This window comes from Rhincodon typus, chromosome 32 (assembly GCF_021869965.1).
Source record: "Rhincodon typus isolate 14 chromosome 32, sRhiTyp1.1, whole genome shotgun sequence".
In the NCBI taxonomy this organism is placed as follows: Eukaryota; Metazoa; Chordata; class Chondrichthyes; order Orectolobiformes; family Rhincodontidae; genus Rhincodon; species Rhincodon typus.
In genome coordinates this window covers 20,959,954-20,978,528 of record NC_063363.1, presented here as the reverse complement: position 1 = coordinate 20,978,528, position 18,575 = coordinate 20,959,954, and the positions used below count along the sequence as shown (strand labels likewise).

At 38.7% G+C, this 18,575-nt stretch overlaps 1 protein-coding gene across 1 annotated transcript in view; it reads right to left on the bottom strand.

Annotated features, from left to right (window-relative positions):
* The window catches only part of LOC109913662 (protein Aster-B-like), a 60,320-nt gene that overhangs the window by 35,828 nt on the left and 5,917 nt on the right, over positions 1-18,575 (bottom strand). The window contains exons 2-4 of the mRNA XM_048615529.1: positions 7,951-8,035; positions 6,399-6,502; positions 1,616-1,711 (exon numbers count right to left, since the gene is read on the bottom strand). Coding sequence (XP_048471486.1) covers positions 1,616-1,711; positions 6,399-6,502; positions 7,951-8,035 — 285 coding nt within the window. The remainder of the gene's footprint in view (positions 1-1,615; positions 1,712-6,398; positions 6,503-7,950; positions 8,036-18,575) is intronic.

Sequence of the window (18,575 nt, the reverse complement as noted above, 5' to 3'; positions counted from 1 at the left end):
CAGTTGGTGCAAGCATATCCTTTCTGCACAGTTTTAACAAAGTCACAAATTTCAACCATCATTAGCACAAATGAAATGGTCTTACCGAATCATAAAGTTACTCATGGTTCAGCTGTCTCTTGTTAAGATCAACAAAAATTTCCACATGTAAACTGTCTCACTTACAGAAGTTAATAGATACATCTTATACAGGTATCAAATTTCAAAATCCAATAAGAAGTTGGGATTCTTCTCTTAGCAGCAGAGTTCTCACACTGATGGAACTTCATCAAATTCTCCTCCTGGCACCCGAAAACAATTTGTCAATTGCAGGAAGATACCACAAACAGGGAGCCTGCCTTGACAAAAAGGAAATTCTGCAGGTTCTGCCACTGAAGCACCAGACCACTTGAATGCATTACTAAAAAGAGCAGAGGTGCCCCGAGACTATCAAGGTTGTTCTACCAAAAGCTTTAGTCCAGCATGTGCAATTTATAAGTATGGGCTGCGTCCCACATCTTTTAGCCAGCTTCCCTCTGTTAACCAGTGTTAAACTGAATGAACGGGGGAGAAACAAAAATCTGTCAAGTACCTGGTTCCTTCCATGCCCTGAATTCTCCCAACCATCACCATTTATTATGGTAAGAAGGGAATAAGTGGTCAATGGCAGTCCCAGCAGGGTTGGGGAGGGAAAATAACCTTCAGGCGGCATTGTAGTGATACTCTCACTGCCGAGAAGTTGCCCTAATTTCTCCTTTTATCCAGCATAGTGTCAGAAGCGATACAAGGAAAATAATCATCAGGCAAAGCTCAATTTACACTTGGTCCAGCTTGGACATGAAAGGACAAACTGTACATTTATGTCCTTTTGTACGTACTGCAGATCCATCTTAATTCAAAGTCACAATGCAGATTAATTAAAAGTGTACATTTTTGGCACTAAATTCTCATTTCACCAATCATGTTGCTCAATTCTTATTTTTGGGTAATTGTTTTTATCTTTAAATGATCATTTTTACCGTTGACTAACAATATTTCATGCACAAATATAATTGTGTTGCACAACCAGCATTTTTTATACGTTCCACACTTAAATTTTCTTTAATAATCATGCATGCACTAAACCTGGAAAAAGGCCTGTGTAGTACTATCAAGGCCACTGCTTGTCCATATTTATGTGCAGGCTAGCAAGAACATAGTGACTAGCCAAGAACATATTTTGTAAATCAGTAAGGGTCATGTGATTTTACAGTGACTGTTAGGTCTTGGTTGAGTCTCTGTTTCAAGCCTAGGCTTCTTATAACTCATTTGAAATCATTTTGATAAGGCATGGTTTTACCAGCAGGAAGAACCAAGTTTAAAGGAGTCAGAAGAGTAATTAGTTCTCATGCTTTATAGCATTGCTGAAACAACTTTACTGTCTTCAGAACAATTTCATCCAAGCTGAAATGGATAGTTAAAGATTTACAATGATTTAAATGTAAATAAAAAATGTGAATTTCAATTTTAAGTCCCATCTTACTGGCTTTCCAGTGAATCTAACTTACTGCATTCCAACAGGCATCATGTTTACCCTATATATAGGCTGACCAGTTCTACCAGAGGCACGTTGTGTAAGTCAGTAACTGCACCTTACCTTTTCAGTGTCAGTGCAAACTTGGACAGCATTAGGAATGAGGCGAGCTGTTTTCTCCTTTGTCATTGAGCAAACATCCTTAAGACGTACAGTGAGCTAAACCACACAAGAGATTTTAAAATCAAAGATTGCCAGCAAAATATAGTATGCTGTGCAACAGTCAATCCTGTTTATAGAAATAAGTTTTCTTCTTCTACTGGACAGAGTTTATACATCTCAAAAGACCATTTGCCACTTGGTAATGTGTATCTCAAGGCACAGTGCCATAAATAGAAAGAAGTTTGTGCACAATTACAATATCTTTAATGCAATTAAATTTACATTTTCTAGAAATGCCAAGTTGTAAATGAACATATTACTTCTCAAATAAAAACTTTGCACAAATCATTAAGTCAAACACATGTTATACTAGACAGATATAGGACCATGTTACCTTATCTGCAGCAAGAGAAGATAAACTCATCAATAGATAACATAGTGTGGAGCTGGAGGAGCACAGAAGGCCAGGCAGCATCAGAGGAGCAGGAAAGCTTACGTTTCGCGTCGGGACCCTTCTTCAGAAATGGGGGAGGGGGAAGGAAGCTCTGAAATAAATAGAGAGAGAAGGGGTGGGGCTGGGGAAGGTAGGTGGGATGATGATAGGTGAGTGCAGGTAGGCAGTGGTGGGGATTGGTCAGTGAGGTAGGAGGAACAGATAGGTGGGAGAGAGGATGAATAGGTTGTGTCAGGTCAAGGAGGCAGGGATGAGAGGGAGGGTTGGTCATGGGATCAGGCCGGGGTGAGGAGATTTTGAAACTGGCAAAGTCCACATTGAGACCATTGGGTTGTAGGCTCCCAAGGTGGAATGAGGTACTACTCCTCCAGTTTTTGGGTGGCGTCATTGTAACACTGGAGGAGGCCTAGGATGGACATGTCGCCCAGGGAGTGGGAGGGGGGAGTTGAAATGGTTCGCAACTGGAAGGTGTTTTTGTTTATGGTGAACAGAGCGCAGGTGCTGTCTACAAAGCGGTCTCCGAGCCTCTGCTTGGTCTCACCAATGTAGAGGAGGCCACATCGGAAGCAGCGGATGCGGTAGACCACACTGGCAGATGTGCAGGTGAACCTCTGTCTGATGTGAAAGGTTTTTTTGGTTCCTTGGATGGAGGTTTTGGGGGGGGGGGGGGGGGGGTGGGGGGGTGGGGGGGGTGGGGGGGGGGGGGGGGGGGGGGGGGGTTGGTGGTGGTGGTGGCAGCGGTTGCAGGGAAAGGTGCCAGGGGCGCTGGGGCTAGTGGGGAGTGTGGAGCAGACAAGGGAATCACGGAAAGAACGTTTTCTCCGGAAAGTAGATAGAGGTGGGGAGGGAAATATATCTTTGGTTGTGGGGTCGGATTGCAGTTGGTGGAAGTGGCGGAAAATGATACGTTGAATCTGGAGGTTAGTTGGGTGATATGCGAGGACAAGGGGGATTCTGTCTTTGTTTTTGTTGTGAGGAGGGGATGTGAGGGCAGAGGTGGGGGAAACACAAGAGCGGGGGTAAAGGGCATTTCGGACACCAAAGGGGGGGGGGGGGGAAGGAGGGCGGAGTTTGAAATAAGAGGACATCTGGGATGATCGGGAATGGAACGCCCCATCTTGGGAGCAGACTACACCTCCTCTCACCCACCTTCCTGCAAGAATACGATCCCCTACTCTGAATTCCTCCGCCGCGTCTGCTCCCAAGATGGGGCTTTCGACTCCCGCACATCCCAGATGTCCTCTTATTTCAAGGACCGTAACTTACCCCCTTCGGTGGTCGAAAATGCTCTCGACCGCATCTCTTGTGTTTCCCGCACCTCTGCCCTCATATTCCCTCCCCACAACAAAAACAAAGACAGAATCCCCCTTGTTCTCACGTATCACCCCACTAACCTCCAGATTCAACATATCATTCTCCGCCATTTCCACCACCTGCAATCTGACCCCACAACCAAAAATATATTTCCCTCCCCACTCCTATCTGCCTTCCGCAGGGACTGCTCTTTCCACGACTCCCTTGTCTGCTCCACACTCCCCACTAGCCCTACCACTCCCGGCACCTTTCCCTGCAACCACAGGAGTGCTAAACCTACCCCCTCACCTCCATCCAAGGAGACAAAAAAACCTTTCACATCAGTTAGAGGTTCACCTGCACATCCGCCAATGTGGTCTACTGCATCCGCTACTCCCGATGTGGCCTCCTCTACATTGGTGAGACCAAGCGGAGGCTCGGAGACCGCTTTGTACAGTACCTGCGCTCTGTTTGTGACAAATGACACCTTCCAGTCGCGAACCATTTCAACTACCCCTCCCACTCCCTGGGCGACATGTCCATCCTAGGCATCCTCCAGTGTCACAATGATGCCACTCGAAAACTGGAGGAGCAGCATCTCATTCTGCCTTGTGAGCCTACAACGCAATGGTCTCAATGTGGACTTTGCCAGTTTCAAAATCTCCTCACCCCTGGCCTGATCCCATGACCAACCCTCCCTCTCATCCCCGCCTCCTTGACCTGACACAACCTGCTCATCTTCTCTCCCACCTATCTGCTCCTCTCACCTCACTGACCAATCCCCACCACTGCCTACCTACCTACACTCACCTATCACCATCCCACTTACCTTTCCCAGCCCCACACCTCCTCTCTCTATTTATTTCAGAGCTTCCTTCCCCCTCCCCCATTTCTGAAGAAGGGTCCCGACCCGAAACGTCAGCTTTCCTGCTCCTCTGAAGCGTTCCTGTCCTGATGTGTTCCTCCAGCTCCACACTGTGTTATCTCTGACTCTAGCATTGGCAGTTCTATCTATCTCCAAGATAAACTCATCAGCCACTCTTTCCACACATTTTCAAATTTCTACGAACTGTTACAACAACTCAAGATTTAATTTAAATCCCAATAAATTTAAACCCCAACTATGACAAGAAGAAGCTTTCAAAAAACAAATCTTGAAAGTGCCTTACTTTCAACTTGGCCTCAACAAAAATATCAAAGATGTGTAAGAGTAAAATCAAATAACATGCATGCAGTAAATTGGGATACTGCATGATCAGGGCTCTTGCAGTGAGTAATAAGTCCAGTGGAGTCAATTCCATAAGCAAAATGAACACTAGTAAATGATACAAAAGATCACATCCTGATTGCATCACATCAACCCTGAATTAAAATTCCACTACCTGCAAATTGCAAGGAAAAAGCAGGCATCGAGGGTGAGGAATATTTCAACATTTTGTTCCACAACAGAGGTAAAAATTTTCATCTTTCCATGTAGTTTTGTGAACACTGGCAGAAGGCAGATCAAAACAACAGCAGAACCTCTATCTTGTGGCTATTATAAGGCTACTGCCAAGTAATTTTCAGTGAGCCACTGAATACATCACTTCCTAAGCCTTCAAGGAATGTTACCTTTGGAAGAGATTCTATTGTGCTAACAATCTAATGTTTTAAATGCTTCTTTTGGTACATTGACAAGATCTGTACATAGAACAGTTTCCGTAAAAGCAATTTGTTGACTATCCCCACCGTTCTGCATTAATTTCAATCATTCTAACCACTGCTTCATTAAGAAGGTTCACGACTGCCCAAACATGCATAAAAGACTATATGATATATCTTAAAATGAGATCATTTGGTATGATGCATTCTATGAGAATATAATTTCATTTAAAATTATATACAGACATCAGTGAAATGGTAAAGATTACGGCATAAGAACCTTCTTGAAGTAAGTTTTAAAGAGTCATCTTTTCATTCTTTCAAAAGTTTACAATTACAGTGAAGAAGTGAATATAAAATTCAAAGAGATTACAACTTCTTTAAATTGTTAGATTCCTTCAACATCCACTCACAAACACCTCTAATTCAGAAGATCTCATGTTAAAACAGCAGTGCTGAAATGTTAATAAAGAGCAATATGAATTTCTGACTAACTGCCTAAAATTTTTCTTGTGCCTCAGTAACTAGTTACTTACATCTTTTAAAAAATGTATCTCAATTTTATCTTGCATGTCCTCTCTGCTGTAGCTCATCAAAAACTGTCTGACAATCCATTTAGCACCCACAGTCTAAAATGGTGAACTATACAATTAGCTTTACTGACTAACATGGTAATCTGCACATTTGGTGTTCCAAAACAGAATAGCAGTTTGTTTAGTTCCTTACTTAATTCAATTTCAATGATAAAATCTCTTACTGATGAAGTTAAATTCCTATTTGGCAAAACATCATCTATTCTAATAGATTTAGATGATTAATCTAACATTTTAGGTAATGCAAACTTTCATTACCTTTACTTAAGCTGAGCAAAATTCAATTAGGAAATTACTTTATATAATATTCCCTGAAGTACTAATGTGATCCTATTAATGCATATATAAATGATCACTATTACTTCAAAACAATCAACCTGATCAGTTATGGAACATGCTGTTGGATTCTGTAGCTCATATACCAATTAAACTTCCCATTGGCTGAAGTGGATAATTCTACTTGACAAGTTTACTCAGTGTCTTTATCAAACCCAGCAAAACAACATTAGTTACTTGCTCAATGAAATAAATTTTACTTTGGAAAGATATTGGATGAATCATTTTATAACATCTTACAATATTTTATTAGGTGACAATATGGTCTACCTGACTTTTCCCATGACATTTAGAAATTTGCCTATAGGAATGTTTAATTTGTCAGTGGATACAAATAGTAAGTACAATATTTTGACTCTGTTGTGGTGCATATTTTCTTTTTAAAATCATAACAAAATAATATCTGTATTAGTTCAGAATTCCATACCAGTGTTTCCCATCTGAAGATGTTGCTATAGAAACAGATCCAATTTTCTGAGAGGTAGAGACGCCCCTGCAGGAGGATGTCCCTTTGAAGGGCACATGAGTAATCTGTGAGGTCACAACAAAATCACCATTAAAATTATGTGTTGCATAAAACTGTCCATATAACCCGAGTACCATCCAATATAAATTCTTGAAAATGTAAAGGAACATGCGCTCTTTAGATCAACAGCATCTAAATGCTTTTGTTAGTTAATACCGGCACTGAATCAAAATGGTAAATCAAGAGTGCTGAGTATTTGAAATGAATGAACCAACTTACCATAAAAATGGTTTAAGCCACTAAAAGAGTCAAATATCCAGTTTCCAGAAAGAGTATTTTTTTCAGAAATGAAATCGTTTTTACCCAGCACCCATTTTAGTTCATTAATGAGGCTCTGTAGCAATGGATGATTTAATTGTGGTATGTAAAATTATAAAGGGCCTAAATAGAGTAGATAGGAAGGATCTATTTCTCTTAGCAGAGAGCTCCATAAGTTCCAGGGGTTCATCAGTTTAAAGTAATTGGTGGAAGAGATTTTTCCACTCTGAAGGTGTTAAGGATCTGGAGCTCACTGTGTGAAAAAGTGGTGAGGTGGAACTTCACTACATGAAAAAACACAGTTGGGATATTCACATGTGATGCTATAATGTACAGGGTTATGAACCAATAGCTGGAAGGTAGAATTAGATGGTATAGTCTGTTTTGGCTTGCACAAGCATTATGGGCTTAATGCCACCTACTTTGCCACATGTCTATATCATGTTATGTTTTCTACTTCTGTGATAAGTCAAGCTGGTTTTGAAAAATAAACACAACTTCGAAATAATTAAATGTACACCAGCTTCAAATTAAGTGAAATAGACATGGAATTTGTTTTGAAACTAAAATCACCTGATATAAAAAAAGTTACAGAAATAGGTAATAAGCAGCTATCATCAGTCAGTCGTAACGATTTTGGCTCCACGCTAACAGGAAAAATGATGATGAAATGTTAGATTTGATAATTCAAGCTGACTCTGAAATGAAAGGAGAAACTCCTGCTTCCCGTAATTTCAGCCCACTTTAGTGCTAGTTTAGTTCCAATTCTGGGTTCAGGCCATTTTTATGGGACAAATGCAATGTTGGAGTAGGGGAACATCACTTTGTACTCTAATTGTCCAGTGGATTTCATTCTAAACTCCTCAAAATGATTTTAATTGAACCCTAGAACATGTAACAATTTCCACAAAGTCTCATGCAATTTTTCTTGCAAATTGCCACAACTATATAAACCAAAATCCAGACGTTACGTACAGTTGTAAATAATAGTGTCATTGGAACTAAGTGTTTTTCTTTCTGAACAGTAAGGCCAGTTTATCAATGATTCATTCCTTTCTTGTCATCTAAACTTATCTTATTTAGTTTGGAAATGTTTATCTAAAGATAAATGCTTGGTCTTTTCACGTAACCAGTCTTAATTGAAACATGCTTAGAAAACAGTGATTGTCGACATGAGCGGATGCTTGTTCTTTACCAACAATGAGTCGTTCTGTGTCTGGCAGCTGCTTAAAGAGTTTTCTGAAATCCTCATTCCGTTGTTTATATGTTGGACTCAAAACCTGAAATACAAAAGCAAGTTATTACAACCCAAAGCAACTATTTTATAAATTTTAGAAAAGAAGCCTTTTCAGAACATTTAGTAAGGCTTTCTTTTCTGAAATAGGTGTGGAATTCCTCCGCATCCAGAAATACAATATGAAGTATCAGTTTAGCATAATTTGTCTATCAGAAAATCCATAGGATTGGAAAAAAAAATTCTTTATGCTATTTATTAAGGGGTGTGGGCATCACTGGAAATAAATGTCCATTTATTGACCGTATCTAATGATGTGGTGAGACGCTTTCTTGCACTAATACAGCCTGTGTAGTGAATGTCCTCTCACAGTGCTGTTATGGAGTGCCATAATTTTTGCCAGATAGAGATGTGTGTGACTTAGAGGGAAACTTAGATGCAGCAGTGTCAAATAAATTAGCTCCTTTGACCTGGATGCTTTTGAGCTTCTTGATTGTTTTTGGAGCCGCACTCATCCAGGTGGTTGAACAATCCCAACTGCATTCCTGATTTGTCTTTGCAAAGGAAGAAACACTTGGAGTTAGGTGGTGAGTCTCTTGGTGAAAGTTTACTAGCTTCTGACCTATCCTGGTAGCAACACCATTTATGTATCTGGTCCAACTTCTGTTCACTGATTCCCAGAATGACAGGAGATCTGATGATGGTAATGCTGTTGAATGTCAAGGGGAGGTGGTTCAACCCTCTCTTGTTGGAAATGGTCACCATCTTGCACTTTTCCAACTATTACCCTCCAGTAGAGAGTGAACTAGGGTGGGCGTAAAACTACAGGTTGCACACAATCCTGTAGGTTTCATGATGACTGTGTTAATTTAAAATAACTGCAGAATAACGTCTTCTAGAAGTGGATTCTCCAAGCCATATGTCTGTATTTCCTATTCTTGAATCCTTTGGAATGTCTGGGTCAAAATATTAAATCTACATTCCTCTCACTCTGTATACATTTCCAGTTGCTTTTACTAACAGATTTATCCAAGAAATAATCAACAGAATAGAAATATCAGTGTCATCAAGATACAAATAGGACAAAGCTGCAAATAACTTTTTTTTAAAATTTGGTCGTGGGATGTGGTAGATCAATATTTATTGCCCAACCTAACTGCCCTGGAAAAGGCATTGGGTGAGTTGTCTTCTTGAACTGTTGCGGCCCTTGGGGTTTGATTCTCCCTTGCTGGAGATGGTCACCGGATACAAATAGGACAGAGTTACTGGGCCTCAGATGACATTTGGCTCAAACCCGTTTTCCCCTGTTCTCAAAGTTAGCCATTGGGGCAGTGTTCAATATTTTTCATGGGTTCTTGGTTAATGAGAATGCAATACCAATGTTAATTACTTATAAACATGGCAAATATGTTAGCTAGGGTGTTGAGAATATGACAACTAAAAAGTAATAAATATTTAGTTGTTCCGAATGTCAACTTGCATCATTAATACACATGTACAGTGAAATTCAGATTACACAATATGTTACGAGGAAACACAAGTCCATTGAATATCACTGAATACTGTTCAGAATAACAAAAGGATGAATGCAATCAAGATGCGTAACACTATCCAGAATAACAACCACCTACATTTATATAGTATGTTTAATGAAATGAAACATCCAAGTTTTACGATCCCAATTGATATTATTACTAGAGATGTCAGATCCCAGACTGAAATCTGCCATGATAATCATTTTTTTTTGTTGAACAAGGTGATGTTTCACTGAAACAGAAGCACAATGCTGCAAATTTTATTTATAAATATAAAATTTTGAGACAATATCAACACAATCCCACCTATCTCAACACCATCTCTTTACAGTACTCACACACTAGAGTTAGCTTCTTTATTACATTTATCGGTTTAGCTTAATGGTTTCTTTCAATTTCTGGTCTTGAGAGTTTGGTAGTCTCTTCCTTGATTCATCACATAATTCAGCTTAGACATTTTCAGCATCAAACAACACCCTCAGGGTTCTAAGCAAATGTTTCTGATCCATCTCCTTTCTTCAAGAGAAACAGTATTAGACATCTTACTTGCATTAGGAACTATGGCAACTGAAGAACAGAAACTTTCCAAGCACTGGCTTTTTCCCCTAACCAAAAACAAAATCCCTGAACCTTCTGACCAGACAAGACAAATATTTTCTATGTTCATTTGTAAAACTCTCCCAATATAAACAAATTCCCATTATCACCACAGGGACTCCTCTTTCATAATGATTTTAAAAAACCCATGGCTCTAGAAACACTGACAAGATAATCATTAAACCCCTCATAGTCAAGAGTTAAAAAAAGCCACCTGACACTAGCTCAAAATCTAACCTCTAATGTAATTAATATTAACATATATACAAATCACACATCTTACATCACACAATGTATTGTTGGAAGAAAAGAGGAATTAAACATTATTTATATAGAGAAAGACTGCAGCAAGCTACAAAACATAAGCATTTGAGAGTTTTCATCCATGAATTATAAGTACGGGGTAAAAGGAAAGACAAGTGGAATCTTGGCCTTTATTTCAAAGGGAATGGAATATTAAATAGGGAGGGTTTGCTAAAACTATATAATGCACTAGTCTCACCACAGCTGGAATACTGTGACTAGTCTAAGGAAAGATATATTGGCATTGGAGGCGGTCCAGGAAAGTTTCGCTAAGCTGATATAAGATATGGAGGGTCTGTCTTAAGAGTACAGGTTGAGTAAATTGGGCCTTTATTTGTTGGAAAATAGAAAAACGAGAGACAACCTAATTGAAACGTAGGGGACTTAACAGGGTAGATGCAGATCGGTTGTTTCCCCCTATGGGAGTGTCTAGGACCAGATAGAATAATCTCAGAATAAGGGATCATATATTTAAGACAGAGATGAAGATGAATTTCTTCTTTCAGAGGGTAGTGAATCTATGGAATTTTTTTTACCACAGAGGGCTGTTGAGGCTTGGTCATAAAGCGTATTCAAGGCTGAGATAGACAGATTTTTTTTTAAAATCAGTAAGGGAATGAAGGGTTATGGAAAACGGGCAATAACATGGAATTGAGGATTGTCAGATCAGCCATGATCTCATTCAATGACGGAACAGTTTTCAGATGGGCTGAATGATCTTTTATTTTCTACATCTTATGGTCTGGTATTATATTTACCAACAGAAAAATCAATAAAACCCTCAGCTACAAAAGGAAATACCAAATACCAAAGTAGCCAGTTGAATGGTATTCCAGCCACAATTTTAGACATGCACTCCCTGCAATTAAGGCATTCTCTAGGTGCACATCTGCAAGGTAGGTTATAGTAATTTGCCAAAGGTTCTTTGCCAACTAGAAAGTTAAAGTTGCTAAGGTACAGAAATACTACTACTTCCAAGCTTCCCTTCAAGTCACACACCATCCTGATTTGGAAAAACAGTTACATTCCTTTATTGTCATTGGGTCACATTCCAGAAACTTCCTACCCTAATAACATTTTGGGTATACCATTACCATGGACTGCAGTAAATCAAGAAGGTGGCTCACCACAGTCATGCAAAGGACAATGATGGAGAAGCATTGACATCTACATCTTATGAATGATATTAAAAAAAAACTTAATGTCAAAAATCAGATTATAAAAGTAAAGAAAATGCATCAAGGACACAAATTTAATCATATTTAGATTGCAGTGTGCACAATAAGCATGGGTGGGTGGGGGTGCAGTTATTCAAATTAACGCTAATCAGTTACATCCCAAGCCCTTTGTCCTTCAATTGACATGTGAGCCCATAACTTTTAATTGGTAGTTTAAAGTATGAATTTGTGATTCGTCATGAAACTTCAAAACTGCAAGATAAACAGAATGTTATCACACATTAAACTGCACTACAATAGCAATAGGCACTGCCTAAAATTCATTTCTGGGCAAATCAAGGATGATTTAAATCTTCCACCTAGTTCATACCTATTTCAGCGCTTCAAAACATATAATAACTCTGCTAATTTCACTGTAATCTGTAACATTTGGAATGGCAGCCAAGGGTAATAAGGGAAACACCTATGGTTCCTTCCCTCTACCCAAAAGAAATTCTATACATCAAGAAAGTGACATACATCAGTCAAAGCTTGTTCCCCTCGTTCTTGTCCAGACCAATACAGACAATCAGTAAATAGGGCTGTATTACTCAAAACAGTTCATGTTTGCAGCATCATTTCTATCAGACTCCAAGAATTGTCTCAAGTTGAAACATCAAAAAAAAACAGAATGGACTTGAAAGGCCACACAGAGATAAATTTTAGGTACACTGAAATGATGAACCATCTATGGCAGTAAGCTGACATGCCAACTAAGGTATCAACAACATAAGGGTGCTGATTTATGTCGGGGCTTGGCACAACAGTAACCAGACCTTCTGATATGTTGTGTACATGATTATTCTATGTGTTCATTTGATTGGTAGTAACAAAAGATTGACTATGGACAATATCACAGCAAATTCAATTTTATCCTTACTGGCATCCACAAACATACAGTTTTCAGATCAAGTCACTGAATGGTGATCAGCAGCAGGAAGACTGCTTCATTTATTTCTTCAACAGAGATGTATTGTGGCTAAGTGCAGAAACCTAACTGCTCACCCATCTGAATGCAGCGAATTTAACATTGACCAAAGTACAAACCTGGGACACCATCAGCTTTCTAATCACTAAACATTACAAATAACATTCACATTGGTATCAATAGACTTTCATAATCATGATGTGTAAAACATATACCAAAAAGACAAACCAAAATACTACCTCTAGAATAAGTAAAGTAAGACAAGATTATAATGCATCATTATTTTGCAGCTGTTGTTTAGTTTTCTTTTTCAATAAAAATGTTTATTCTTGGCTTGTAATCCTGTAATAAATAAATACAAGCAGCACCATTCGTGATGTTAGAAAACATTCAGAAAAATACCTTAGCTCAAATTACTATTTTTATGTTTACGGAATGGTGTAGAGTGTTGGAAGTACATGGTGTAGGGGTTTCACACACTTTAGAAGACTTGCTCTCCTTTGCATTAAATCATATTGCAATCAGAACAACATATTCAGATTAAAAACAAGTCTAATAAGAATGAACTCCTCTTACCAATTAGTTTTCCTGTTAAGAACAAGTGATATTCAGCCTGAATCAATAATCCAACAAAGTCTAACATCTAAATACGAAATGAAAAGATATTTAGCTGTTGGCTAGGTGACTAGCATATAGTTCAGAATAACACCAACAGCATGGGTTTGCTACCTGTTCCAGCTGAGGTAGACTTGACAGATGCCTCCTTAGCCTTCTGGAGAGTGGAAGGTAATGACAAACCACCACTGTCAAAAAACGACCAAGAAAATAGCTCAGGACGAAGCATCAGCAGTCAATGAATCAAGAACCTGCTTGCAGGCAGATCATCCATACCATATGGTACATATTAATTTGTTATCTAATAGAAACATTTTTATATAATGTTTCTAGAGCAGAAGTTACAAACACTTGGTTTGGATAATATTACACTAACAGCAAAAGCTTGGTTGGTTTCAGATCACTTGGACCCAAAGAACATGCAAGACTTCGGAACACACTCCCAGCTACTTTTTCACCCTAGTGTTTATCTTCTTTGTCCCTCTATTTGTGAAATTCGTTATGCATTATTTTTTCATTTTCCTCTCACTGTTGTACATCATTAACACTGAATTTTACAGCACAGGAATTCACTATTAGGTCCATCACGTTAACTCTCTGAAAGAGATACCGAACCAGATGTCCTCATTGTTACATGCTATGCAAAAGGAAGTTTATTTGGTGGTCATCAAGGCAAGAGATATTTGTGTTGGATAATGAATACAAATTTCAGCATCAGCTGACAGCATCAAACTCAAGTTACATGCAGAGTAAAATCCCTCTATATTTACTCTACACAATAATGTGTCGAATTTTAGAAATCACCCTATACTGGTAGCCTTTGTAAAGTAACATCATCAATTAATGTCAAGTTTACAGCACTATTGATATCCAGAATGCATAGGCACTTGATTGAAACTCCCAAATTTGTTTTGTAGTCATAGAGTCCCAACAGTGCAGATAGAGACCGTTCAGCCTATCAAGCCTGCACCAACCCTCCAAAGAGCATACCACTCGGACTCTACTCTCGCTACTACCCGATCTCCATAATCCCGCATTTACAATGGCTAATGAACCTAAACCTGTGCATCCCTGGACACTATGGGCAATTTAGCAAGGCCAATCCACCTAACCTGCACATCTTTGGACTGCGGGAAGAAACCAGAGCATGCAGAGGAAACCCAAGCAGACACAGGGAGAACATCCAAACTCCATACAGACACCCAAGGCTGGAATTAAATCTGGGTCCCTGGCACTAAGATACTGCTAACCACTGAGCCACAGTACTGCCCAATGCTGCCTTCATACAATTCTTGCAAATAAACAACTTTCTTTTACCGTTCTAGGTTAGATGTAAAACTCGATCCTTGAGAGGAAAGATCTGCTTAACTTTATCCTTCTAACCAGTTTCCTTGCTCATAAAATGCTGATCTGCTGACACAAAATAAGGCAGTGACAATATCAATTGATTCGAAGATCACAGTTCATTGAAAAACACAGCCCATTTTCTTGGCAATTCTATTCCAGTACAGCCCTCCTTAATCATAGGGTGCATAAAGCAACGTCAAGACTCAAACCTAATTAAGCTTTGGCATAAAATCATTAAGATAGCTGAAATATACATTTTGAATGTCATCAAAACATTGGCAATTACAGCTATGGATGCTTTCCCTTGAATTTATTACTGTTATACTGCATGGACATCTCTGTCATTAGGTTTATTATAGTTACATTGCACCAAACATCTATAAAAATTAAGAATTTATATGCAGTTCATCTTGATACCATTTTGAAAAAAGTAAAACGCATTGTGATCCTTTATCACTTAGCTAAAAATTAAACTATCCACCTGTAGTTTATAAGATGATGATGATAGAAGTTACAGCAGTCTTTTGAGATTCTGTTCTTTCAGACTGTTACAAGTTATGCGAATTTGACAGCTGAAAGCAGGCATTCACATCATTGCCACAAGCGGACAGTGTGGTGGAGAGAGTTCAATTGTGGTCTTTCATCTCTAGTCTCAATTAAGTCTTAGCCTAACCCAGCCTGCTGGCAGTGAGGGCCCCATTCACAAGCCGACAATACAAATCACATCAAATTTAGCACAAAATCAAAAATCAATGAGAATGGTAGAATGGTCAGTATTGGAATAGAAATGTCAGGTGACGTGGCATATGTTTTATTGAGTCTAGGGTTAAAACATGCCAATTTTGTGCAAGATATAGAAGGTCCTTCACTCCATTCTTTAGCTTGAATTGCTTAAGTTAAATTCAATATTTATTTCTACAGCTCCTGGAGTGCACGTCCATCATCTAAATTAAACTAACCCTGTTGTACATTACTTCTGCAGGTTAAATCAATATAAAATGGAATACTGCAAATGCTAGTTTATATGGCGTAGTATCGGGAATATTCCCTGAAGCTCCAATGAGAGGCATGTCATTTATATTAAAAAAACAACAAGGTTAAATATCAGATAATTCATCAGACTTTAACAATCTATTAGCTGAAATATTTTCCTTTCTTCTTAAATGCAATATGTGAAATTCTAATCAGGAGTCAATTCAATTAAAAACAATTCTCTCAAGGGAAAATCCCACTTGTGTTTAAGCAAAATTGACTGCAGTTAGGATCGAAGCATGGATTTAATGAATAGTCCAGTAAAATAGGTAACAGGTCACTTGCATTGCAAACTTGTGGTTACGGACTGAAGTCCCAGTACCTACTGCTAGTCCAATCCGCCAGCCACATGAGCAATGGTTGTTAGTTCTCAACAGGGCCATCAGGTAGGACGGTGGAAAAACATCGTCCAACTCACCCCGCAGCAAGCGCAACTCCTATCAACTGAACATGGAGCATCATCAGAAGTCGTCAAAGAGAAGCCAGTGTTCCCGTCCACCTCGCCCTCCAGGATTATGGAGGATGCTTTGGGGTAAGTGGCCTTAGGGTGGGGGAGGGAAGGAAAGGGAAGAAAAATGGAGGGCAAAAAATACATTTGAATTGAATTATTACAAATGACTTTGATACAGACAACAAACCTGCAGAAGATAAAATGTTGAAGACTAATTTAAATAGGGAGGTTTACTGCCAAACCCAGTTTCAAATATTTTGTTTTTCCACTCAAGAGCAGAAGGATGCTGAGGATGGGTGAACACCAGCTGAATTAACCGGAATTGCTGTAACTATCTTTTCATTTCAAGTAATTCAGCCTCTTTACACAGGTGGAACCTGGAACTCCACCCAGCCAATTACACCAATGAGATCGTAAGTACCAACTGTTTAAAAAAAAATGCAAAGTAAATTGACAAAAAAACAAGCTCAAAGAACACTGAGTGAAAAAGGGGGCTTGATATTTTAAAGAGCACTCCGTACTTAAATGCTTGACCATTCTATATGTAAAAATAAAAATATCCAGTTTCTCAATTTCTCACTACTAGGCCACACCGAAGCATCAACAATAGGAAGATACTCTATAAACAACACCAATCACGGAGAACCACTCCTGAAAAGCATTCAAGTGTGTTCTTCTTTAAAGATAGATAAAGGAGTGCTTCCAGATAAAGATGTGCCCAGACTTTATGCCCTTATCTAACATCAGTCTTGGTAACTGCACAACTTTAAGACCCCACTTATGACAAAAACTCATTTGTAGATCATGTCATGTATCCCCTATATTACAAGTCACGTGCTTCGTACTATACTAAAGCTTACATGGGAGACAAATTTCAAAATGGAGTGATCTATTCAAATACAGCAAGTTGGTTAAATGCAGAGATATTAAGTATGAGGTTCATGGAGTAGGAAGCTAGTCTTAGGAATTTTGACAACTTGGATGAGCAGGTTCTTCAGATGACAAATGTTACTGTGTGCTCTACAGAGCTTACCAGGGTGACTCATTATCTAGAAGCAAACATTTTGGAGCAAAGATGATTGTATAGGGGTCTGTGGGGATGCCCAGTGACACTATGTGAAACTACGTTCATACCCGGCAGCAACAAATGACCTATACTGCAGTATCAGGGACAGCTTCAGCTGGTTGTATCATGTGTGGTACAGTTTCCTCATATTTTCAGACATACAAATAGATACAGGTTAACCTCCCATTTATTACAGTGCATATTGCTTGTTAATATTTTACCTCACATGACTTAGTGGAGACTGGTACCTGGTACTTACTATCTTGTCAGCCTCTCCTTACTTGAGTAAACAAATCGAGGAACGTCGTTTCAAGTCAGTTGAATAATGCAGCCAAAAGATAATCCTCAATTTTCCAAACTGCAATTCATAAATTAAACACGATAAGAGCAACAAAAAAACTGAATTCCTTGGAGCCAGCTTATATCTAGTCATCTGTCCAAATGTCAAGTCAAGCTGAAGTAATGGCATCCTACATGGAATTATATTAGGTATTTCACAATGAGAACTGCTGCTACCTGTAGTCCTAAATTCCCTATTCATACGAACTGTCAAAAGAAGTCAGATCCAGTCATGAAGGATTGAGCCGGTCCAAATAAACCTCCTAGATGTATCAAAGTCCTCACAATATCACTCAGGTGTAAAGTGAAATGAAATGAATTTGCAAAAATAGAAAATAAGACAAAGAGATGGATCAAAGCAAACCAATATATTTATGGATTTGGTTGAAGAAGAACTGAAAAGAAGGTTATGGTTGAGATATATCTAGGTACTGGTGATAGTGGTCAAGCCAATTTTGAAACATTAATGTGTATCAACTTGAATCTTCAATCCAAGTCACAGAACTTCTAGGTAAATTTCAAATACATATACACAGAAAGTTCATAAGTAATCAGCAACTCACAAGAAACAAAGAGGAAACACATAATGTAAACTTTAAACATTAATGAAAGCTTCATCTCTGCCTTCGTATGTTTGTAGATTTCAAATTTTCATCTGTTCTATTTCCATCAATCCCGTTTTCAGAAACCAATGAATTATTGCAACCGCTTTTTGAGCAGCCCGCATGGGTCATGATTCCAAAATTTGCTAATTGTTAATTGTTGTTGAGTTTTCAGAAGCAATTTTTTTGGGATAATAGAAAATTAGGGTACTGTTCAGAAGGACCGTTATCCATTGCTAGTCACAGTCTATAAGAGTGACTTCTGATGTAATTTGTTTTCAATTATTAATGCACAGTGCTTCATAATCATGAAATTTAAGTGCTGCTACTTTTAGAACCTCTTCACTCACAAACGATGAAGGCAGCAACTGAAGATGGTCCAAGATAGTGTATGAAACACAGGGAAAACTGCAATGAATGTAATGGAGATAACAAGGTGCAGAGCTGGATGAACACAGCAGGCCAAGGAGCATCAGAGGAGCAGGAAGTCTGACGTTTTGGGCCTAGACCCTTCTTCAGAAAAATACTGAAATACTAAATACTAAAAAAAAAAA